The 25735-nt window shown below is 42.7% G+C and overlaps 1 protein-coding gene across 12 annotated transcripts in view; it reads left to right on the top strand.

Moving 5' to 3' along the window:
- The window catches only part of arfip1 (ADP-ribosylation factor interacting protein 1 (arfaptin 1)), a 234439-nt gene that overhangs the window by 201313 nt on the left and 7391 nt on the right, over positions 1 to 25735 (top strand). For all 12 annotated transcript variants that reach the window (XM_068040928.1, XM_068040898.1, XM_068040908.1 and 9 more), the window contains 3 exons: positions 11244 to 11465; positions 18280 to 18437; positions 24257 to 24431. In XM_068040928.1, the coding sequence (XP_067897029.1) occupies positions 11244 to 11465; positions 18280 to 18437; positions 24257 to 24431 (555 nt within the window). The remainder of the gene's footprint in view (positions 1 to 11243; positions 11466 to 18279; positions 18438 to 24256; positions 24432 to 25735) is intronic.

Raw genomic sequence — 25735 nt, 5'->3', positions numbered from 1 at the left:
AATAGCAATTAGCTTTTGATAAAACTCCTGGTAGCAGCATTTTTGGTTACTGAAAATTGAATGTTCATTAATATTTTACATACAAGATAATCAGAGGGTTAGATAGGGTGGATAGTGAGAGTCTTTTTCCTTGGATGAGGATGGCAAACACGAGGGGACATAGCTTTAAGTTGAGGGGTGAAAGATATAGGACAGATGTCAGAGGTAGTTTCTTTACGCAGAGAGTAGTAGGGGCGTGGAACGCCCTGCCTGCAACAGTAGTAGACTCGCCAACTTTAAGGGCATTTAAGTGGTCATTGGATAGACATATGGATGTAAATGGAATAGTGTAGGTCAGATGATCGGCGCAACATCGAGGGCCGAAGGGCCTGTACTGCGCTGTAATATTCTAATTCTAATTCTAATATTTTGCATCAAACTGAACTTGAAATCTTGCATTAATGTAGGTTTGAGAGAGAACGGGAATCTAATCAGAAGTTTTATAAATAGGTGTCAATGCAATGATGAAACTTGAGCAAGTAGGATTTAACATTTTACAAGATAAGGATCTTGCCAATCCAATTACCATATCCTCCTGCTTCAAAGATCAACTATAATTAATGTCACTGTTGAGATTTAGGTGTTCACACCTGTCTGCTGACTTAACTAATGCCTTTATTCAGTGGCAACTGAACAGAATATTCCCAGGAATTAATGATTGGATCAGCAGTTGCACAAATTATATCAATCAACAAGGTGGAGTTTGCATAAGTTTTATAATTATACAGAAAAATTTCAAAAGTGTAAAACAAAATTAAGCAGCCAACTTGCTGAGTCACAGTATCCGACTGTCATGGAGGATCCAGAACGTCAGTAAAGCGAAACTGAGGAGGTAGAGTGGGTTGAGAACATGAGTGCAGCTACAGATCCTGTGTCATTATTTCCATTAACAGATTGTGGAGGTAATCGAGCTAGGATCCTTGCCTGAATCATCGAGATGATTGCTGTAAATTTTCAGGAGTCATATCTAGCACCAGCCTTCTGTGCAACAGCAGTAGCTGTATGGTGCTTCTAATTGACAATAGTAGTGAAAAAATTCTAATCACAATACTGATTTTTTTTTTTAAAACAATTTTTAATGATTTGATTCTCATTCATTCCCTTTATTCTCCACCTGCTTCTTCTGCCTCATCCTAGCATCTCTGTAATCAATGCGACTGACACGTGACTTGAGTCTCAGGCAGCTCTTTGGTATTTTGGATGCAGCTCTTTGGCCTTTGGTATTTTCGTGCTGTGGCTTCAGGAGGCAGAAACACTGTTTAGGTTTTGCAGCTCATTTCCAAGTACTTTTTCCTCCAGTTCTTGAGCTCTGAAAGGTTCACCATCCCTGTCTATTACGCTTGTCTGCTTTGGTGCTTGGCTTACAATCAGTGAATAGGGAGAATTTATGATGTTTGAATTTGTAATATAAAACCTGAATTGATGAAATCTACCTTTGTGATATGCTTCCATTTCTGAATATGGATTTCTTGCCAGTCTATACTTTGACAGATAAACAGAAATTGCTGGAAATACTCAGCAGGTCAGGCAGCCTATGGAGAGAGAGAGAAACCAAGTTAACTTTTCAGGTCTGTGACCTTTGCTAGAACTGGAAAATGTTACAGATGTAGCAGGTTTTAAGCAAGTACACAGGCAGGAAAAAGGTGGGGGAAGAATGGGAGGAAAGAAACAAAAGGACATAAGAAATAGGAGCAGGAGTAGATCATACGGCCCCTCCAGCCTGCTCCACCATTCAATACGATCATGACTGATCCTCAGCCTCAATTCCATTTTCTCACCCACTCCCCCATATCCGTTGATTCCCTGAGACACCAAAGATCTGTCTATCTCAGGCTTAAATACATTCAATGATGGAGCATCCATAATCCTCTGGGGTAGAGAATTCCAAAGATTCACAACCCTTTGAGTGGAGAAATTTCTCCTCATTTATTAAGGAAGCCCTGATCCTGAAATTGTGCCCCTGTGTTCTAGATTCGCCAGCCAGGGGAAACAACCTCTCAGTGTCTACCCTGTTAAGCCCCTTCAGAATCTTGAATATTTCAATGAAATCACCTCTCATTCTTCTAAACTCCAGATAGTATAGACCCAATTTACTTAGCCTGTCATCATAGGACAACCCTCTGATCCCAGGAACCAATCTAGTGAACCTTCGCTGTACTGTCTCCAATGCAAGTATAACCTTCCTTAGATATGGAGACCAGAACAGCGCACAGTACTCCAGGTTTGGATGTACCAGAGCACTGTACAGTTGTAGCAAAATTTTCTTATTCTTGTACGCCAGTCTCCTTACAATAAAGGCTAACTCGGTGGGCCGAAGGGCCTGTTTCAGTGCTGTATCTCTAAATAAATTTTTTTTAAACTTGTCAATTGCATTCCTAATTGTTGCTGGACCTGCATGCTAACTTTGTGTTCCTTGTACGAGTACACCCGAGTCCCTCTGAACATCAGCATTTACAAGTTTCATGCCTTTTTAAAAAAAAAATTCGTTTTTTCTATTCTTAGTATCAAAGTGAATAATCTCACATTTCCCCACATTATACTCCATGTCACCTTGTTGCTCACTCACTTAGCCTGTCTATATCTCTTTGCAGCCTCTTTATGTCCTTCTCACAGCTTACATACCCACCCAGCTTTGTGTCATCAGCAAACTTTGATATATTACTCTCGGTCTCTTTGTCTAAGTCATTAATATAGATTGTAAATAGCTGATCCTTTTGGCACTCCACAAGTTACAGCCTGCCAATTTGAAAATACCCTGTTTATCCCTACTCTCTGCTTCCTGTCCATTAACCACTCCTCTATCCATGCTAATATATTATCCTCAATTCCATAAACCTTGATCTTGTGTCTTAACCTTTGTGTGGCACCTTATCGAATGCCTTTTTGAAATTCAAGTATACTACTCCTACTGGTGCCCCTTTATCACTCATCACTTTATCACTTTATCACTCTAGTCGTTACATCCTCAAAAAAACTCGTAGTTTTGTGAAACATGATTTCCCTTTCATAAAACATGTTGACTTTGTCTGATCATACTATGATTTTCTAAGTGCATTGTTAAGACTTTCTTAATAGATTGCAGCATTTTCCCAAAGACTGATGTCAGGCTAACTGTCATGTAGTTCCCTGTTTTCTCTCTCCCTCCATTTGCTAACTTGCAATCTGCTGAGACTGTTCGAGAATCTAGAGAATTTTGGAAAATCATAACCAGATATCGCACTATCTCTGCAGCTACCTCTTTTAGAACCCGAGGATGTAGGCCATCAGGTCCTGGGGATTTGTCGGATTTTAGTTCCTTAATTTTCTCCAAAACTTTTTCTCTGCTGATATTAATGTCTTATTAGCCCACTGGTTAGCCTCTATTTCTTGAATGTAATTTGTGCCGCCTACTGTGAAGACAGACACAAAATATTTGTTCAATGTCTTTCCCATTTCCTCATTCCCCATGATTTCTTTTGTCTCTGCCTCTAAGGGACAGCATTTACTTTAGCTAATATAAAATAAAAACAGAAAGTGCTGGAAATACTCAGGTCTGGCAGCATCTGTGGAGAGAGAAGCTGAGTTAATGTTTCAAGTCTGTGACTTTTCATCAGACCTGACAAAAGTTAGAAATGTAATGGGTTTTAAGCAAGTAAAGCGGGGGTGAGGGAGAAAAGAGAACAAAGAGGAAAGTGTATGATAGGACAGAGGGCTGGAGAGATTAACTGAGATTAAGGGAGAGTGTTAGAATAATGAGCAGCCCTAGCCAAAAACACAAACATGAAAAACCCAGTTTAAGGCAGGCATATGGTTTAAAAAAAAGATAAAATAATCATAAAAAGGGAGCCAGTCATGCTCTAAAATTATTGAACTCAATGTTCAGTCTGGAAGGCTGTAGAGTGCCTAATTGGAAAATGAGGTGCTGTTCCTTGAGCTTGCGTTGACGTTCACTGGAAAGCTGCAGCAATCCCAGAACAGAGATGTGGGCATATGAGAGCAGGGGGGGATGTTGAAATGGTGAGCAACTGGAAACTCGGGGTTACGCTTGCAGACTGAGTGGAGGTGTTCCACAAAGCAGTCACACAATCTGTGTTTGGTCTCCCCAATGTAGAGGAAACTGCATTGTAAGCAGCGAATATAGTATACTAAATTGAAAGAAGTACAAGTAAATCGCTGCTTCACCTGGAAGGAGTGTTCGGGATCTTAGATGGAGAGGAGAGAGGAGGGAAAAGGGCAGGTATTCCAACCTCCTGCAATTGCATCGGAAGGTGCCGTGGGAAGGGGGTGAGGCGTCGGGGGTAATGGAGGAGTGGACCAGGGTGTCGCGGAGGGAACAATCCCTTTGGAATGCTGACAGAGGAGGGGAGGGGAAGATGCGTTCGGTGGTGGCATCACACGAGATGTTGGAGGATGATCCTTTGGATGTGTAGACTGATGGGGTGGAAAGTGAGGACAAGGGGAACCCTATCGCAGTTCTGGGAGGTAGGGGAAAGGGTGAGGGCAGATGTGCGGGAAATGGACTGGGGACGGCTGAGGGCCCTGTCAACCACAGTGTGGGTCAATCCTTGGTTGAGGAAAAAGGAAGACATATCAGCAGCGCTGTTGTGGAAGATTTCATCATCAGAACAGATGCGTTGGAGACGGAGAAATTGGGAGAATGGAATGGAATCCTTACATGAAGCAGGATGTTTATACATATTTATAACAGCTCTTGCAATCTGTTTTTATATTCCTGGCTAGTTTACTCTCATTCTATTTTTTCCATTTTTATCAACTTTTGCTCGACCTTTGCTGGTTTCTAAAACACTCCCAATCCTCAGGCTTACTACCATCCTTTGCCACATTATAAGCCTCTTTTAATTTAATACTTGCCTTAACTTCCTTAGTTAGCCACAGATGGATCTTTCTTGCCGAGCTTTTGTTTTTCAAAGTGATATATTTTTGCTGAGCATTTTGAATTGTTTCTTTAAATGTTTCCCACTGTTTATTTACCGCCATACCTTTTAGTCTATTTACCAATCATTTTAGCCAGTTCTCCCCTCATAATTGATTTTGTTTAAGATTCTTATTTGGGACTGGAGTAGGCCACTCCCAAACTTAATATGGAATTCATTTGTACTATGATCACTTTTCCCCCAGCAGATCTTTTACTATGTGATTACTAATTAACCCTGCCTCATTGCACAATAAAAGTCCCCCACAATTCTTACAATTCCTTTGTTACAAGCTCCAGTTATTTCTTGCTTAATGCTTTGTCCAACAGTATAACTACTGTTAGGGGACATATCAACTACTCCCACCAGCTATTTCTGGCCCTTGTGATTCCTAATCTCCACCCACACTGATTCTACTAAAATCAGGAAATGAAATGGAGGGACTCATGAAAATTACAATTACCAGGGAAGTGGTACTGAGCAAATTGTTGGAGCTGTGGGCTGACAAGACCCCGGGTCCTGATGGACTTCATCCTAGGGTCTTAAACAAAGTGGCTAGTGAGATAATTGATGCGTTGATTTTAATTTTCCAAAATTCCCTTGATTCTGAGAAGTTTCCATTAGATTGGAAAATAGCCAATGTAACTCCTTTATTCAAAAAGGGAGGGAGACAGAAAGCAGGAAACTACAGGCCAGTTAGATTAACATCTGTCATAGGGAAAATATTAGATTATTAAAGACGTTGTAACAGGTGTTACGGCCAGGTGAGGGAGGGGTCTTGGGCTCGCCTTTCGCCCCTTCTCTCGTTTGACCGCAACAAGTTGAACACAGTGGTTGAACTTACCACCTCAGTGAGCGCCTGCTCTTGTTCCTCTAATGTGATTGCAAAAGAACTAATCAGACACATTTTCTTGAGTTTAACCAAGAAAGATGTAAGTTTGTTATTCTTGCTACTCTAAACCAGTTTAAAAATGCACTACACATTCACACACACATTCACACGAGAGTCACATACACACAAATAGATTATAGAGGGAAAACAGATTTGGTGGTTGCATTAAAGTCTGGAATAAATGGAATTTAAATACAGTATGTGAGTTCCGTAGTCTTCAGCTGAAATTGTAGTCCTGAAGTTCTTGCTGGGCCATGTGCACGGTGGTGGGCTTGCTTTGCTCAGGGCTCCTGAAGGCAGAAGAGGGCTTGATTCTCGTCCCCTGGTTGCTGTCTTTGGTGATCTGTAGGCTTGGGTGGGGGGATGGTGCGCGGGGTTCCCAGTCACAACCAGATTTTTCTTGATACTTTCTGGGGAGAGAAAGACCTGCTTGGTTGATGGCTTTTCAGTTACTACTCTCTGCAGTCTGAGTGATAAAGCTTACAGTTTCTCCAGAGCTGCACAGTCACATGACTCTGTCAAGCCCATTTTGTTTTTTTAATGAGGATTTTTCTGGAATCTTCTCTGAGATTCAAGGTGCTACATGCTTCGAGATGTCCAGTCACACTTGGAGGGTATTGGCTCCTTCAAAGTCAACGGGTGTAGATGGTCTGATGACTGTGTTGATAAGGCCATTCTAGGAAATTCAATCACTGAGCTAACCATTGTTCTAGCTAGGCTGGGTGAGACTTTTTTGTCTCCAATTTTAATCTTCTGGTGTTTCAAATGTAAATTACAGTGGCCATCTTGGCTGCCAGTTTTTTAAAAAGTTAGTGGTTAGACTTTTCCATTAAAAGTCTAATGTAAGGTTTCCAACCGATTAAATTAATATTTCCCCATTAACGTATAGGGTCTTCATGACACAAGGCACTAAGAAAAAATCAAGGTAATCAAGCAGAGACAACATGGTTTTGTGAAAAGGAAATCATGTTTAACCAATTTATTGGAGTTCTTTGAAGAATTGACGTGCTGTGGATAAAGGGGAACTGATGGATGTACTGTACTCAGATTTCTAGAATTAATAAGGTGCCACATCAAAGGATATTGCAGAAAATAAAAGCTCATGGTGTAGGGGGTAACATATTGGCATGGATAGAAGATTGGCTAGATAACAGGAAACAGAGTAGCCATAAATGGGTCATTTTCTGGTTGGCAAGATGTAACGAGTGGTGTGCCACAGGGATCAGTGCTGGGGCCCCAACTTTTTACAATTTATATAAATGACTTGGATGAAGGGTCTGAAGGTATGGTTGCTAAATTTGCTGATGACACAAAAATAGGTAGGAAAGTAACTTGTGAAGAGGACATCAGGAGGCTACAAAGGGATATAGATAGATTAGGTGAGTGGGCAAAGATGTGACAAATGGAGTATAATGTGGGAAAATGTGAAATTTTCTATTTTGACAGGAAGAATTTAAAAACATATTACCTAAGTGGTGAGAGATTGTAGAGCTATGAGATGCAGAGGGATCTGGGTGTCCCAGTGCATGAATTGCAAAAGGTTGGTATGCAGGTACAGTACGTAATTAGGAAAGCTAATAGAATGTAATCATTTATTGCAAGGGGAATTGAATACAAAAGTAGGGAGGTTATGCTTCAGTTATCTCAGGCATTGGTGAGACCACATCTGGAGGACTGTGGACAGTACTGCTCTCCTTATTTAAGGAAGGATGTAAATGCTTTGGAAGCAGTTCAGAGAAGGTTTCATCATAGAGTCATAGAGAGATACAGCACTGAAACAGACCCTTCGGCCCACCGAGTCTGTGCCAATCATCAACCGTCCATTTATACTAATCCTACGTTAATCTCATACTCCCTACCACATCCCCACCTTCCCTCAATTCTCCGAACACCTACCTACACTAGGGGCAATTTACAATGGCCAATTTACCTATCAACCTGCAAGTCTTTGGCTGTGGGAGGAAACCGGAGCACCTGGCGGAAACCCACACGGTCACAGGGAGAACTTGCAAATTCCTCGCAGACAGTATCCAGAACTGAACCCGGGTCACTGGAGCTGTGAGGCTGCGGTGCTAACCACTGTGTGTCACTGCCTGTGCCGTTTACTAGACTAATACCTGGAATGGGCAGGTTGTCTTATGAGGAAAGGTTGGACAGGCTAGGCTTGTATCCACTGGCGTTTAGAAGAGTAAGAAGTGACTTGATTGAAACATATAAGATCCTGAGTGGTCTTGACATGGTGGATATGGAAAGGATGTTTCCTCTTGTGGAAGAATCTAGATCTAGGGGTCACTGTCTGAAAATAAGGGGTTGCCCATTTAAGACAGAGTCTCTTTGGAACTCTCTTCCCCAAAAGGCAGTAGAAATAGAATCTTTGAATATCTTTAAGGCAGAGGTAGATAGATTCTTGATAAGGGGGTGAAAGGTTATCAGGAGTAGGCGGAATGTGGAATTGAGGTTACAATCAGATCAGCCATGATCTTATTGAATGGCAGAGCAGGCTCGAGGAGCCGAGTGGCCTACTCCTGCTCCTAATTCGTATGTTCATATGTACACTCTCATCTTCTGAACCAAGATACTTTCTTACTACTGTCATTATGTCATCCTTTACTATCAGGGCTACTCCTCTTTTTCCATTCTGTCTGTCTTTTCGAAATGTCGTGTACCCTGGAATATTTATTTCCCAACCTTGGTCACGTTGTAACCATGTCTCTGTAATAGTGAATAGATCTAAACCATTTATCTCTCTTTGTCGCACTAGTTCATCTATCTTATTACTTTGCTTCGTATATTCAGATAAAGAGCCTTAATTTTTATTTGCTACTATTATTTACATGGACCTTATTCGCTGATGCACTATTACTATTAACTTCTCTGTCCCTACCTGTCCCATTCTGCTTGTCTTTATCCAAATCAGAACACTGTTCATTTGTCTCAAATTTTCTTTTTGGATTTCTAAATCTCCCTTCACCTGAACACTACCAGCCCCTGCCCCCAAGCTTTTAGTTAGTCCTATTCATAGCCCTAGTTATATGATTTACAAGACACTGAAAGCAGCCTGGTTTAAGTGGAGCCCATCCCAATGGGACAGCTTCCTCTTTCCCGAGTTTTGGTGCCAGTGCCCCGAGAATCGATACTCCTCCTTCCCACACCGCTCTTTGAGCCACGCGTTTAATTCTCTAATCTGCTTGACCCTGTGCCAGTTGGCATGTGGCTCAAGTAGCGATCCAGAGATTATCACCTTTGATCTGCATTTAAAAGGAAGGCCTGTGATGGGGTGAAAAACAGGAGTGATTTAAATGACAAAAAGGATGATAGTACAAGGTAAAAGGGGGCAGTCATGGGACAAGTAAGGAAACAAGTAAGGGTGTAGAGGAGCTGTAAATGGTAACAGCAGAATAGTTACCAGCACCATCTGTCTGAATGAATGGAAACAGAGGTTATGGTCTGACGTTGTTGAACTTGATATTGAACGGATCATGCATTTCCATTTCAGCCGCGCTATACATACCTTCCCTTCCCCTTTCAGCTTTCCAAAGGGACTGTTCCCTCTGCCACATCCTGGTCCACTCTTGCATCACCTGACGCCCATCCCCCAGCACCTTTCCATGCAAACGCTGTTCAGGGACCCAAACACACCTTCCAGGTGAAACAACAATTTAAAAAAGCAAGACTTGCGTTTATATAGCGTCTCTCACGATCACATGATATCCAAAAGCACTTTGCAACCAGTGAAGTACATTTGAAGTGTAGTCACAGTTGTAATGTCAGAAACACTGTAGTCAATTTTGTGCACAGCAGGCTCCCACAAACAGCAATGTGATGACAACCAGATGTTTTGCGATGTTGATTGAGGGATAAATATTGGTAGGAGAGCTCCCCTGCTCTTCTTTGAAATAATGCCATGGGATCTATTACGTCCACCTGAGAGGACAGACGGGGCCTTGGTTTTAACCTCTTATCCAAATGATTTAGTTGTTCTATTTTCAATTTGTATACTATATTTGCTGCTTACGATGCGGCCTCCTCTACGTTTTCAGTCTCTTCTACACTGGGGGGACCAGACACAGGTTGGGTGATTGATTTGTTGAACGCCCAGTTCAGCATGACCCCGAGCTTCCAGTCACTTGCCATTTTAATTATCCGCCCCATTGTTAATCTGACTTCCGCCTCCTACCGTTCTCATGAGGTTCAACAAAAACCTGAGGGACAGCACCTTTATCTTTTGGGCACTTTACAGCCTCTGGACTCAATGTCGAGTTTAACAATGTCAGATCACAACTACTGCTAGTCATATTCCAGAAAGCCAGTTGGTGAAGGATAGTACTGGAGCCAATCTGTACTCAGTCTTACATTTATTTACAGAGTGAAACATTACAAATATACACCTCCTAACTCAACCACGTCACAGTTTCAATAGTGTCTCTTTATATGTGCTCAAGTGAAACCCCAATTAATGCTCCATTTTGTTTCTTTACTTATCCCATTACCACCCCCTTTTGCCTTGCACTATCACTCTTTTGTCATTAAATCTCCTGGTTTTCATCGTTATATCAGACCTTTCAGTTATTTTCTCCTGTTGTCCACTCCCCGCACTTTTTCTGCCTCTGCTGGCTTAAAACCTGTTATATCTGTAACATCTTCCAGTTCTGACAAAAGTTCAGACTTGAAATGTTAACTCTTGTTTCTCTCTTCACAGATACTGCTAGGCCTGCTGAGTATTTCTAGCATTTTCTGTCCATATTTCAGATCTCCAGCATCTATAATTTTCCCTATAGAATTCGACAGACTTCACAGCTGAGTTCAGGCATGGAAAAAAACTTTGCTGCCCTAGTCTGCTTTGCTCTCTTAAAATTGTTTTAATGTTACTTGTCCTCAGTGCATAGATTGTGGTGAGGGATGAAAACGATGGCTTTGATATTTATTCCCCCAGTTTATTTGGTGTATGTTTCAGAAGCCCCTGAGTACTTTGCCAAAAGAGACCATCAGGAGGAGCTACATTAGATGTTTTCCACCTCCCCCTGGTAGTCTGTAGTATTGAAGCCAAATGTATGCCCCATCAATTAACTAGGCACGCATCAGAATTGAACTTGAAAACCTTTTGGCCCTGTGCCTTAGTGCTAAACTGAATGGCGTCTTCACTCAGAAGTTTTGTTTAGTTGTTCTGTGTATTGAGTAGTAAATTATCTCCTGTTTTAGTTAAATTAATTGAAGTGCTGGTAACCAGCTGGCATTGGACCTGCAACCACAGTAACTTAGATACTTGTTTTAAAATAAACACATTATCTTTTTGCCAATATTTTCCCCCAATTACTTGCATTTTGGCAAACATTTAGCCTGGTTCATGTATTCAAAAACTTTCTATTCTCTGGCAAAACAATTTTGTAATTTTGTTGCAGTGCACACGACAGGTCCTTTCTGAAAAATTGGGTCGTGGCTCAAAGACTGTGGATCTGGAGCTTGAATCGCAGATAGAAATATTGAGAGAGACCAAGAAAAAGTATGAAAATCTCCTGCGACTAGCTCGGCAAATGGCAACACAGTTCTACCAAGTGGTACAGACACAGCGGCAACTTGGGGATGTTTTTGGAGAACTTAGTGTGAAGTCTCCAGAACTCCATGTAAGTAGTCTGCCTATTTTATTTATTTATTCTTATACGTTCACTGACTTACCGTAATAAAAGTAAGTCCTGAAAAGAGTGGTTTGATTCTAAGCCCTGTTGAGGCACTAATGAGCTACATGGTGGAGTGATAGCTTATACGGTTTGCATGCAGAACCTCCAGTGTGGCAAGAACCTCACATCAGCAAAAACAAGTTGGAACAAGAGAAGGAACTTAGATTACCTGTGAGGTTTTTTTTATTTAAGTTAAGGCATGCTCCACATGTTGGATTCCAATTTGCCCATTTCCTGGCACTGAGCTCTTAAGTTACATAGTGCATCTCCAATCCATCACCTCAAGACATACCAGGTCTCTACACCAGCTGCACATCCTTTATACTGCAAGGTAGGTCTTATGGGAGTCAGACCAGTGTTCATTCTAAGCTGCATGGCGCACAGCAACCCGAAAGTTTCCATGCAGGCCGCGTACAAGTTGGCCCCTTTAAGTTATTGCGCATGCATGACTGTACAAACATTTATAGGGTCCGTGCACTTAAATAAATCGCCCGTGCACAAAAGAAAATCTAGTGTAGGTTAGTTAGGACATTATGGGCTGAATTTTCCTCACTTCAAATCAGGAGAAATTGTGGTGGAAGTGGCAGGGAAATGAGACATCGATGTCTGCTTCAACGCCTGTGCCTTACTTTTATTTCCCTCCCCAGCCCTGGCGGGATAGCCCCCCACCTGTGTGAGTGCTGATGGGAGTGGCAGAACCTGTCCTTTTCCTTTCCACCTGTACCTGTTACCAACAGTTCCCCTTAGTGAAAGGTGGTGATAGTCCTGCAGTAGCATTGGTGATGCCCCCAAAGTGCACTAATGGGGGGAGAGGATGTAGTAGAGACACCTCTTCTCCAATCTTGTCCCCACTCACTAACCTCTATGGAAGTCAGTCTACAGGGCTGCAGAACCTGTGTCTTTGGAGCTCTATTTCCCCCATTGAGGTTCCTTGCTGCCTCTTGTGTTGTAACGTCAGCCGTACTGCAGTATCTCAGTTCCACTGGAAAACTGTCCTTTGAAGGCAGAAATCCTGCTGAGAGCCTGCCATGCATGTGTATTGACCCTGACCCAGGAAATGGCATGCGGTGTTGGCAGAGGGGCAGATGTTCCATTGTGCCAAAGCATACTGTGAAGATGAAAATGCGACCCTTTCCATATCTATGTAGGCAAGTTGGTTGAAAACAGGATTGGGGCCAGCTGCGATGTCTTTGTGGCCGAACTAGCCTTCCGACATCACTTGTGCAGGCTCTCGTGAAGTCTAGCCCCTTGTACGCCAGTCATGCATCAGCTGTCCACCAACAGGAATCAAGGGAATGAAAGGGAAACTCAATCTGTAGCCATATTGGTGCTCAAATAGGTTCTTGCAGATGTTGCAACTGCTTCTCATTCAAGATGGTTTCCATGAACTTTCATACAATTAACAATAAAGATAGTTATCATGGTCTAACGTTTACCACCACTCGTGCAGATATTATGTTTGTTGCTTTCTGTGAAGTGTGGGGTAGCGCTTAATGAGAATATTGAAATATGTGAGCCAGAGAAGAAGCATAGAAAATGCTAGAAATACTCAGCAATTCAGGCAGCATCTGTGGAGAGAGAAACATTTAACCTGTCACTGACCTGAAACATTGATGAGAATTTTATGCCCCCTGTGGGAGCAGCTGCACCGGGGGTGGTGGTGGAGGGGTGGAGCGTAAAGTTGAGTGGGAGGCGGGGGTGTCGTTCCCAATGCCTTCCCACCCCCTTGAGTGACGGGGGCAAGAAACGGCCTGCCCGCCTCAGGCCAATTAAGTCTAAGTGGCCAATTAACTGCCACTTAAGGGCCTCCTCCCGCTGGCGGCGCGGCGGGCAGGCGGCTCAAGGCCTCAGGAGGCTGCTCAGTAAAACAGGTGGCCTCCTTGCGGTCTGGGGGGCCCTCCTGGGTGGTGGGAGATATCAGCACAGTGCTGGGTAGTGACAACATGTTCGATGATCTTAGAGAGTAAAATGGGGTTGAAGATGGTGGAATAATTAGAGGTGCCTGCGAGATCGCTTTATATAGAGGGATTGAAGACAGCAGTTCTGAACATGGTGCTAGGAGAAACTCAGTTTCTCTCTCACAGATGCTGCCAGACCTGCTGATTATTTCCAGTATTTTCTGTTTTTATTTCAGATTTCCAGCATCTGCAGTACTTTGCTTTTGTATCGTGGATAAGCATCTGAGAACTGGCATGCCAGTATGATTCAGATTAATAGTTTACCCAGGATCAAGCCTCTGAAGGGAATGTTTAAATTTGATGTGCCTCATAATCTTGATTCAGTTAATTGGATTACTGCACTTTAATCACTGACCTCATACTTTTGGACAACTCTTTAGTAAATATGTTCAATTATTCCACCATTATTTATTGCAAAGGCTTGGGATTCCATTCTCCTTGAGAGAAGGGATAGTTGGGTTCATAGAGTCATTGACTTATACAGCACAGAAATAGGCCCTTTGGCCCGTCGTGTCTGTGCCGGCCATCAAACACCTATCTATTCTAATCCCATTTTCCAGCACTTGGCCCGTAGCCTTGTATGCTATGGCATTTCAAGTGCTCATCTTAATACTTAGCTGGATGTTAGAAAGAGATTTGCCGATATCCTGCTGGTTTCTTGGAGATAGTCTGAAGATTGAGCAGATGGGAATTGATCTTGGAGTTCTTCCGCCGCTGGTTGTTGATGGGTTTTTTTTAATATATTGGGACTTGGAATGGAAATTGATTTCCTAGTTGTTTAGTTAGCTGTTCTCCTTGAGTTATCCACCAAAATCTAGCAATGTTTCTACAATTTGTTATTTACTCAGGATAAGAAAAGACCATCAGGCCCATACATACTTATCCCACTTCTTACTGAACTCATCCCCATATTCTCAGCCTTTCTCTTTACCTTCTGCAGAACCAAAATAACCTTCTTGAGGTCGGGGGTAAAGAAGGCTACATAGTACACCAGTGGTTTCCTCATCAAAGCCCTATGAAACCCTATTATTGTGGCCTTAACTTTATAACTGAACAGTCTGTATGGATGGTACAATTCAAGGCTCTATTTGCTTTGGCTGCAACCACCTGATACTGAATAATGGGTGACCACTCCCAATTTTCTCTCTTCCTGTCAGCTTTAGCTTACAGCCACCTATGCAATACTCTTGTCCCTAAATTCTGCACACCTGGAAGTTTGCTGCATATTTATCTACATTGGAAGGCATTTGCCAATCTTTTGATCAATGCTGCATGACACCTTTTGTTAAACCATGGCTGTGAGCCAATGCCTGAATGGAATACAGTGCTTTATGGGTCTAAATTTGATCTGTTAAGTCTCAGTCCAGATGACATTTAGCTCTTTGGATTGATATGTCATTTTGAAGTAACAACTTCCTCTTCAGACTTTCCCAAATGTCATACAGTCAGACTTTGAACTTGATACACTAGTTGGATGCTGACCAAGTTGTGCTCAGATGTGTTGACTGATGTCTTTGATTAATGTAAAAGTATTCAACAAGGGAGTTGGTAAACTCATACATGCCTTAATCTCCAGAACTGAAATTAAGCTAAACTGCTTCCTCCGCCTTTGCTATCTGCCTTAATCCTACAGCATTCTGGAGCTCCTATCCTCCCTTCCCAGCCCTCATCAGACTTCTCATCTGACATCCACCTCTTGCTCCGTTGACCTTCTCCCTCCACTCCTCAGCAGCCCCACCCACCCAACCTAATTCTATCTGACATGAAGCTACTCCTGGAATTTGGTTTCCATCCTTTCTGCAGCTCCAAGACTGCCCTAGTCAAAATCAACAATATCCTCTGTGACTATGTCCAAGGCAGTTTAATGTTCTCCTATCTATTCTTGCAGCTTTTGATACAGTCAGCCATCCTGTCCTGCTCCATTGCCTCTCTTTTATGGTTCCCCTCTGTAGCACTGCATTCTCATGTTTCAACTCTACCTGTCCCAACCTAACCAGTACTACATCTCCAATGGCTTCTCCTCCTGCACCTGCATGGACAACTCAGGCGTGCCCCATTCTTGGTCCCTTCCTTATTTCTCACATGCTGTCTCTGCAGCAAGAAGAAAGATGTGAATTTATATAGCTCCTTTCACAACCAGCATATCCCCCAATTTACCATTACCTTCAAGCCAGGGAGGACCCTGGTTCATTGAGGAGTGTAGGAAGGCATGCTGGGAACAGCACCAGGCATACCATATAATAAGATGCCAACCTGGGGGAAGCTACAACACAAGACTACATGCATGCTAAACAGCTGAAGCAGCATGCTATAGACAGAGCTGAGTGATCCCACAATCAACTGATCAGATGGGCAGACCTGCCCCATTCAATCACAAATGATGGTGGACAATTAAATAACTAATGGGGAGGAGGAGGCTCCACAAACATCCCCATTCTCAATGATGATGGAGCCCAGCACGTCAATGCAAAAGATAAGACTGCAGCATTTGCAACCATCTTCAGCCAGAAGTGCCGAGTGGATGATTTATCTCTGCCTCCTCCTTTGGCCCCCAGCATCACAAATGCCAGTCTTCAACCAATTCGATTTGCTCCGTGTGATATCAAGATACAGCTGAAGGCACTGGATACAGCAAAGGTATTGGCCCTGACCCCATCTGGTTGTTGTATTGAAGACTTGTACTCCAGAACTAGCCTCACCTCTAGTCCAGCTGTTCCAGTACAGCTACAACACTGGCATCTACCAGAAAATGTGGAAAAGATTTATTTCCCAAAAATATATTTTATTCATAAAAATTTGCAAAAAATACATAACAAAACAGTTCAAATTTGACAATTCGGAAAGTACAATAGAGTTCATATTCCTTCAATACAGAACATGAGGTGCCTCACAACTCTTACAATGTGGAAAAATGCCCAGGTATGTCCTGTCCACAAAAAGCAGGACAAATAAAATCTGGCCAATTACCGTCTCATTAGTCCACTCTCTATCATCAGCAAAGTGATGGGAGGTGTGATATTGTATCAAGCAGCACTTACTCAGCAATAACCTACCCACTGATGCTCAGTTTGGGTTCTGCCAGGGTCATTTGGCTCCAGACCTCAGAAACAGCCTTGGTCCAAAAATGGACACGGGCTGAATTCCAGAGGTGAGAGTGGCTGCCCTTGACATCAAGGCAACATTTGACTGATTGATTGTGGCATCAAGGAGCTCTAGCAAAATTGACATCAATGGGAATTGGGCGGGAAACTCTCCACTGGTTGAAGCCATACCTAGCACAAAGGAAAACTGTTGTGGTTGTTGGAAGCCAATCATCTCAGCCCCAGCACATCGCTGCAGAAGTTCCTCATGGTAGTGTCCTAGGCCCAACCATCTTCAGCTGCTTCATCAATGACATTCCTTCCAACATAAGGCCAGAAGTGGGGATGTTCACTGATGATTGCACAGTGTTCAGTACAATTTGCAACTCCTCAAGTACTGACACAGTCCATGCTCAAGCAGCAAGCCTTGGACAAAATTCAGGCTTGGGCTGATAAGTGGCAAATAACAATCACACCACACAAGTACCAGGCAATGACCATCTCAAACAAGAGAGAATCTAACCACCACCTCTTGATGTTCAACCGCATTACCATCACTGAATTAACATTCTGGGGGTTACCATTGACCAGAAACGTAAGTGGACCAGCTACATAAATGCTGTGGTTACAAGAGCAGGTCAGTGGCTGTGGCAAGTAACCCACTTTCTGATTGCCGAAAGCCTGCCAACATCTACAAAGAACAAGTCAGGAGTATGATGGAATGCTCTCCACTTGCCTGGATGGGTGCAGCTCCAACAACACTCAAGAAGCTCGACACCATCCAGGACAGACAAAGTAGCTGGTTGATCAGCACCCCATCCACCACCTTAACCATTCACTCCCTTCACCACAGATGCACAGTGGCAGTAGTGTGTACCATCAACAAGATGCACTGCAGCAACTCGCCAAGCTTCTTTGACAGCACCTTCTAAGCCAGCAACCTCTATCCCCTAGAAGAAGGGCAGCAGATGCTTGGGAACACCACCACCTACAAGATCCCATTCAAGTCACTCAACATCCTGACTTGGAACTATATTGCCTTCACTGTTACTGGGTCAAAATCCTGGAACTCCCTCTCTAATAGCACTCTGCATGTACCTACACCACATGGACTGCAGCAGTTGCAGAAGATGGCTTGCCCATACCTTCTGAAGGGGAATTAGGGATGGGCAATAAATGATGGTCTTGCCAGTGGCACTCGGATCCCAAAAATGAATTTTAAAAAATTCAGGACATCCTAAAGCGCTTTACAGCCAATGAGATACCTTTTGAAGTGTACTGTTCTAATGTAGGGTAACGATATCAATAAGCAAGGACTTAGCTATCATATGTATATTTACAACATTCAGTTCTATCTCTACATTCTGCCCATCGCAGCATGGCTGTATTGTGCTACCTGGCTGCTTGTCAGATATCAAGTCATGGGTTAAACCAGAGCTTCCTCCAAATTAACTTCAACAAAATTGTAGCCATCTTGTTCGGTTCCCACCAGGAATTCTGCACCCTGCCCCTCAATTTGCACAGAAGCTGTATGTTTCAGTGACATCAATCATCGAAATGTTTATCAAATATGTAATAATAATTGTTCTCTATATCTTGTATTCTTTAATATATTGATCTGATGCTCTGATATGATAAAGCACTGACTATCCTCTTTCAGCATTGCACGGGACGTTTTGATCTTTTTGTATATATTTGAATTTCATTCTCTTTATGTTTCAGGAAGAATTCGGATACAATGCTGAAACTCAGAAATTGCTGTGTAAAAATGGGGAGACACTTCTTGGAGCAATTAATTTTTTCATTGCCAGTGTGAATACATTGGTGAACAAAACAATTGAAGACACATTAATCGCAGTCAAACATTACGAAAATGCCAGGTATACCATTTGTAGTGCTCAAAGGATGAAATATACTTCAGTTTAGATATAGAGTATTAATTGAAAATTTTGCAGCTGCTATTCTGAAAATAATAGTGATTTTATGCATCTCAGTGTGACCTCTATGCACTTAATTTTAACAACTCCCACATAAATTCATAAAAATGTATGCTCACCTGTACGTATAACACATCCACTCTGCAAAACTCATTTTCACAAGTTGTGTATTCTGCTTCCAATTTATAACGATCAGCAGACATTTCCTATTATTAATTATAGCTACTAGGAAGAAGTGGACACTAATTTAAGAAAGTGGATTCTGATTACGTTAAAAAAGTGTTTTTCCATTGGGCACCTGAACCTCTGGATATGATTATAGTCTTGTTTCATAATGCGGTAGCACTCAGGGTTTTATTTAGTTTGTGGGTCAAGTTCTTTTGCTGGCTCTGGGTGATGCTAAATACAACATACACTAACCAGTATGCATTACATAGTTGATGCTTGATGTCCATCCTGTAGGATTATCTGTGGTGAAGTCATTGCTGCAAGTTTGAATAGTAATCCAGAGTTGATTACTAGAGAATTTTTTTGCCCAAACACACGGAAAATCCTAACAAATACTAGCTGAGGAGAACATTTCAGATAATGAAAGCACCTCCTTGATGCTTGATGTTCATTGTCAATACACACGCTGTGACCCCTATAACCTTGTTTAAGACAGAACTTGAAATGCAGTGTCGTAACACGAGACATGCACTTTAGTCTTCAGCATCAAGGATGATATGGGTCAAACAGTGTTTTGTGCAAGGCACTGTTCATGTTGACTGAGTACTTGTTTGATTGGCAGTTTCTTTTAAGTAAAGATATTTAGTGATCTGTGGTAGCTTTGAATTGGCCATGTTGTCTCAGCATGGGGCTTGAACATTGTGAAATGTTTAACTTTCCCATGGCATAAACGTACATTTTTCCCCAATGGAATATAATTTTTAAATCATCAATTTCTAACCATTCCAATAATTTTATTACTTTCTAAATTTTCCTCCTCTTCTCCGCCATTTTCTACCCTACCATCCTACTGAAGGGGCTAACTCCTTTCAGGGAACCCTCATCCAAATGATTGATATTTACGTGTGAGCCTTGAAGTTGACTGTCAGCGGGGTATTCTATGTCGAGTGCATCACGTGTTTGATCCTGTTCTGATTTTTTTTTTCAGTCCCTTTTGGGACCTTCTCTCTCTCCCTCTCCCTCCCTCTCTCTTTCTCTCCCCCCCCCCCCCCCCCCCCACCCCCACTCATCATCCCATAATCAAGCCATACCAGCTTTCTGTTTTCCCTTCTCAGGTATTCCTCTCATCTACCACAACCCATCTTTATTCCTTCCCTCTTCCTTCTCTCTTGCAATTGTTCAGGCATGAATCTCCCTTAAACAAGACCATAGCTATCCTTTGTGGCTCACTCAGGACTCTGTAACAACCCCATTGTGGTACCCATTACTGTCTCCTTACAAGCAGTAACTCCAACTGCCCAGCCTCATTTCTCATGGGTCTTCATGGCTGTAATTCCCCATGGAGCTAATGTCATCAATCTCCTTTCCATCACCCTGCCCACCATCATTCCTTTGGATAAAAGCAAAATACTGCAGATGCTGGAAATCTGAAATAAAAACAAAAAATGCTGGAAATACTCAGCAAGTCTGGCAGCATCTGTGGAGAGAGCAGCAAAGTTAATGCTTCAGGTCAGTGACCGTTCATCAGAACTGGCAAAGGTTAGAAAAGAATTAGATTTTCATCAAGTGAAGGGGAGGGGGGTGTGGGGGAAGAGAACAAAGGAGAAGGTGCTTGATAGGGCAGAGGGCAGGAGAGATTAAATAACAAAGTTGTCCTGGGACAAAGGCAAAGAGTGTGTTAATGCTTGTGGTGAAAGACAAAGCATTAGTCCAGAGAGACTGTTAATGGCGAATGAGCAGCTCTGTCTACATGAAAAGCAGGCACATGGTTAAAAAATAAAATAGTTTTTAAAAAAGGCTCTAAAGTTATTGAACTCAATGTTCAGGCAGCAAGGCAGTAGCATGCCTAATCAAAAAGTCAGGTGCTGCTCCTCGAGCTTGCGTTGATGTTCATTGGAACACTGGAGCAGGCCAAAGACAGAAATGTTGGCATGTGAACGGGGGGTGGGGGGAAGTGTTGAAATGACAAGTAACCGGAAACTCAGGGTCGTGCTTTCGGACTGAGTGGAGGTGTTCCGCAAAGCGGTCACCCAATCTGCGTTTGGCCTCCCCATTGTAGAGGAGACCGCATTGTGAGCAGCGGATATAGTATACTAAATTGAAAGAAGTACAAGTAAATCGCTGCTTCACCAGAAAGGAGTGTTTGGGGCCTTGGATAGTGAGGAGAGAGGAGGTAAAAGGGCAGGTATTACACCACCTGTGATTGCATAGGAAGGTGCCGTGGGAAGGGGACGAGGTGACGGGGGTAATGGAGGAGTGGACCAGGGTGTCGTGGAGGGATCTCTGGGGATAGGTTGTCCACTAATATTCGATATAAGCCCACCGACCCTCACAGCTACCTCGACGACACTTCTTCACACCCTACCTCCTGTAAGGACTCCATTTCTTTCTCCCAGTTTCTCCGTCTCTGATGCGTCTGCTGTGATGATGCAACCTTCCTGACAGCGCTTCTGATGTGTCTTCCTTTTTCCTCAACCGAGGATTCCCCCACACTGTGGTTGGCAGGGCCTTCAACCGTGTCTGGCCCATTTCCCGCACCTCTACCCTCCCCCCTTCCCCTCCCTCCCAGAACCGCAACAGGGTTCTCACTTTCCACCCCACCAACCTCCACATCCAGAGGATCATCCTCTGCCATTTCCACCACCTCCAGCATGATGCCACCAACAAATGCATCTGCCCCTCCCCTCACCTGTCAGCTTTTCGAAGGGATCGTTCCCTCCGTGACACCCGGGTCCTCTCCTCCGACACCTCGTCCCTGTCCCATGCAATCGCAGGAGATGTAATACCTGCCCTTCTACCTCCTCTCCTCACTATCAAAGGCCCCAAACACTCCTTTCAGGTGAAGCAGCGATTTACTTGTACTTTCAATTTAGTATACTGTATTCGCTGCTCACAATGCGGTCTCCTCTACATTGGGGAGACCAAACGCCGTCCTTCACCCTCTGCACTGCCAAAACCGTGGCAGTAGTAGCGTTGTTCTTACTACCAAGTAACACGTTGACCTCTTCCCCCTACTCCTCTATATTACCTTTTCCCCCATCATGTACTTCACCCTGTTCTCACCTCTCCATTAAGATTCTCCCACCATTTTCAGCTCTACCCTGAGTTTTCGTCCAAGATATTCTCCCTCAGCCTCTGCACTGTGACTCTTCATCCTATGTAATATCAATCTTCAGCTTTTGCTCTGCTTCCGAAATCTCACCCTCCAGATAAATGCTCCTACTATTAATTGTAACCAACTTCTCATACTCACTATCTCCATGGTGCCTCTATTGCAGTCTTAATTGCTGTTATGGCCATCTCTTGCCGCTTCTTTATATTCCTCACAATCCACATCCTTCTTTCCCCAAGTTACTTATAACTTTACTCTTACCTGGGCACAGTCAAAGCATTTGCAGCAACAGCTTCACTTCCCGCCCCTCACTGTTCCTTCACAAGTCTCCGAAGGTTCCATCCTCTGCTGCTGTTCCTCATCTACATGCCCCTTGAAAACTTCTTCTGAAAACATGGAGTCCAAATGTACACTCATGACATCTAACTCTATTGCTTGACTCCTCCATTGCCTCTGTGTTGTCAGACTGTTTGTCTGACATTTTATCTTCGATAAGCCACAGCTCCCTCCGGCTAAGCGCTAGGAAAACAGGTTTGTGCCTCCCCAACTCAAGTTCTGCACAATTGCCCACCTATTCTATCATCCCTGGCCAAATTGAACTAGATTTTTCACAACCTTGACATCCTATTTGACTTCAAGTTTAGCTTCCAACTCCCCTATTATCTCCATCAGAAGACTGCCTATTCCTCTGTAACATCACTCGCCTCCAACCCTGCTTCAGCCCATCTGCTGCTGAAAACTTCATCCATGGCTTTGATACCTCCACTGTTCACCTGACTGGCCTCCAATTCTTCACCCTCTGAAAACTTCTGTTCATCCAAATCTCTAACTGCTTCTTATCCAGTTTTCCCATCACCCCTGTTCCTGCAAATCACCATCATTGGTTCCTTGTTGCCCAGTGTTCTAAATTTAAAATTCTTATCCCCAGGTTTAAATGTCTTCCAGGCCTCACCCCTCCCTATTTCTGTAACATCCTCCAGCGCAACACCTCCCTTTGACCCAAACCATGTCCTCTGATTCTGGCCTCCTGTACGTTCTCTTTCCTCATCCCACCCCACCCCTCCATCTAGGACCCCACTAATGCTGACTGTCCCATGTTCTGCACTACTTTCCTTAAACCCCTTCGCCCTCTTTCCCCACCCACCCACCCCTCTTCAAAAATCTCCTTAAAACACACCTCTTTCAGCATGCCTTTGAACATCTTGATATTGCCTTTATCTGGCATGCACTGTTTTCCTTAAGCCTCTGCAAATGCTTTGGCATGTTTCTGTACGTTAAAGAAGTTTTATAAATGCAAGTTTTTGTTGTTGATCTAAAGACCACATCCGTACACTTCGAAATAGGGGTCACTGAACTGTGATAAGGAGCAGGGTCTTTGGCTAATCTCTTCTCTATCTTCCTCCCTGCCCCCACAAACTCACAGCAGCACTAAGGTGCTCCTCCTACGAGACACAGTTACAATCTGCTAATTCTGCATAGAAGCTGGAACTTTTTTGGTCTGTAGGGGTCAGTTATTCACTGAATAAATATGCTGAACCATTTGGGGAGCCTCGTTTTCAATAACCCACGAAAAAAACAATGATGCTGATCCTGTATTTGTAGAATAAGAAGTTGGCTTGGAGAGCTTCAATGTTGCAGCAAAGTCTAGGGTTTCAAATGTCTTTGTAAGGTTATCTGAACCCAGTGACTGTGTTACATCATTGCAACAAACAATCAGAGCTGTTGTAAGCAAGCACAACTTGTCTTTTTAAAAAAAAAATTATCATTAAAACACAAGCTGCTTTGCGAGAAACATTTTTTCTCTGGGGGCAGTGGCAACACCTTTTAAGGTGTAAGCAATAGCAATGGGACAGCACACCAAGAGCACTGTATTCTTGCAGCACTGAAACATTGTGTGGTATGCATTGTATACCGGTTTAAAGCTCCATTTTGTACAGCATGGTCAGAAACTATTGCTTTATGTTTACCACTGATGTAATTATCAGTGAGGTAATGGAGATGATTTTCTTGGGCAATATTTTAATAGGATGTAGAAAATTCACTTGTCAACAGTACACCATAATTACAGAATAAGCTGCTGCTGCCTCTGAGGTAGTGAAACTGCGAGTATATTTGGGATGTGATTTTGCTTTTGATCTTTATTAGGCAAGGCATAATTCTACAGATATAAAAACAAGAAATGCTGGAATCACTCAGCAGGTCTGGCAGCATCTGTGGAAAGAGAAGCAGAGTTAACGTTTCGGGTCAGTGACCCTTCTTCGGAACTGACAAATATTAGAAAAGTCACAGATTATAAGCAAGTGAGGTGGGGGTGGGGCAAGAGATAACAACATAATTCTACAGATATTGTGATGGTACTGAGCATTTTGCAAAATGTACATTAATGTGTTTTTATTACCCTGGCTGTCTTGAGAAAAGGCCTTCTTTTCAGTTGCTGTTTTAATTGTCATTGATTTGAAATGTCCTACGATTTGTGCTACAGGATAGAGTATGATGCGTATCGTACTGATTTAGAGGAGCTGAACCTTGGTCCTCGTGATGCTGTTACAATTCCAAAAATTGAACACTCTCAGCAACAGTTCCAGATTCACAAAGAGAAGTTTGACAAACTTCGAGGAAGTGTATCAATCAAACTGAAATTTCTGGATGAAAACAAGGTATTTGGGGGAAAAAACTAGTTAATCTGCATGTTGTTGCACATGACTATTCATGATTAAGTGTAGTCTTCAGGTGGTGTTAAAGGGCAGGAGACAGCTAGACCAGGACACACACGTGTAATTCAGACCCCATTATTCTTCTTTAATACTTTGCTTTTACATGATTATTTCTGGCTATATAGCAGAACCTACAGTAATTTTGGGAAGCGGAGAAGTAGCATTGGATGGACCATAGGATTTTCAGAGGAATTGGGAGGTGCAAAATGATGACTCAGTTAAAATGTTGGGCATTAGTGAATGTCATTGGCCAGAAGCTGACTGAGGAAAGGAAAAGGGAACCATACTGTGCTCAGGAACACCAGAAAGTCACAGGGATGGTGTTGCACTTATCCTTAATGAGGCACCTCAACATATCCTTTTGGATTGGAACCCATCAACAGATCGTGAAGTGTAAGGCTGTAGCCACATTACTTCAAAATGACTATCGCGCAGTGCTATGTGCACAAAAACTTAAACTGTGATAAAGATAAAGACGTCCTCTACGACACTGTAGGACATAACTAGCCAAGTTCCACGGAATGATATTCTGATTGTAATGGAAGACTTGAATGCCTAAGTTGGATTCTCAAAAGAGAACATGTTTGAAATATATATTCTTGCCTCGAGCTTGTTGGTTGTAAGTTTCTTTTGTATTTTAATTTGAACATTAGCTGTCCTCCTGTCTTCTGGCATTAATTCCTTTTCTAATGAACTTTATATATAGAAAAGGAAATAGTTCCAAAGGACTGGTGGGCAGCTGTTGTTGAGCCTATTTATAAAGGGAGATGGAACAAGTCCAGGGGACTGTAGACCAGTTAGCTTAATGTCAGTAATAGGAAAGAGAATGGAAATTTTACTCAAAGGTGTAATAGAGAAACATGTAGAGACCGAAATACAATAGAATAGTCAGCACGAATTTCAAAAGGGGAGGACATGCTTGACCAACCTTATTAAATTTTTGAAGAGGTAATAGAGTAGTTAAGGGTAATATTGTAGATGTAATATATTTAGATTTTCAAAAGGCCTTTGATACGGTACCACGCAGTAGACCCATAACAGGTCAGAGCATCTGGGGACAAGTATCAGAATGGATAACAAGCTGGCTACAAAATAGAAAACAGAGTAGTTGTTAAGGCTAGCCACTCAGACTGGCAAAGATGTATGGGAAGTGGTGTTATGCATGGATCTGGGTTGGGATCACTGTTGTTCACCGCTTACATAAACGAATTGGACTCAGGAATCGGAAGTAACATTTCAAAATTTAC

The sequence above is a fragment of the Heterodontus francisci genome, chromosome 1 (genome assembly GCF_036365525.1).
Source record: "Heterodontus francisci isolate sHetFra1 chromosome 1, sHetFra1.hap1, whole genome shotgun sequence".
In the NCBI taxonomy this organism is placed as follows: Eukaryota; Metazoa; Chordata; class Chondrichthyes; order Heterodontiformes; family Heterodontidae; genus Heterodontus; species Heterodontus francisci.
This window is presented reverse-complemented; position numbering and strand designations above follow the sequence as displayed.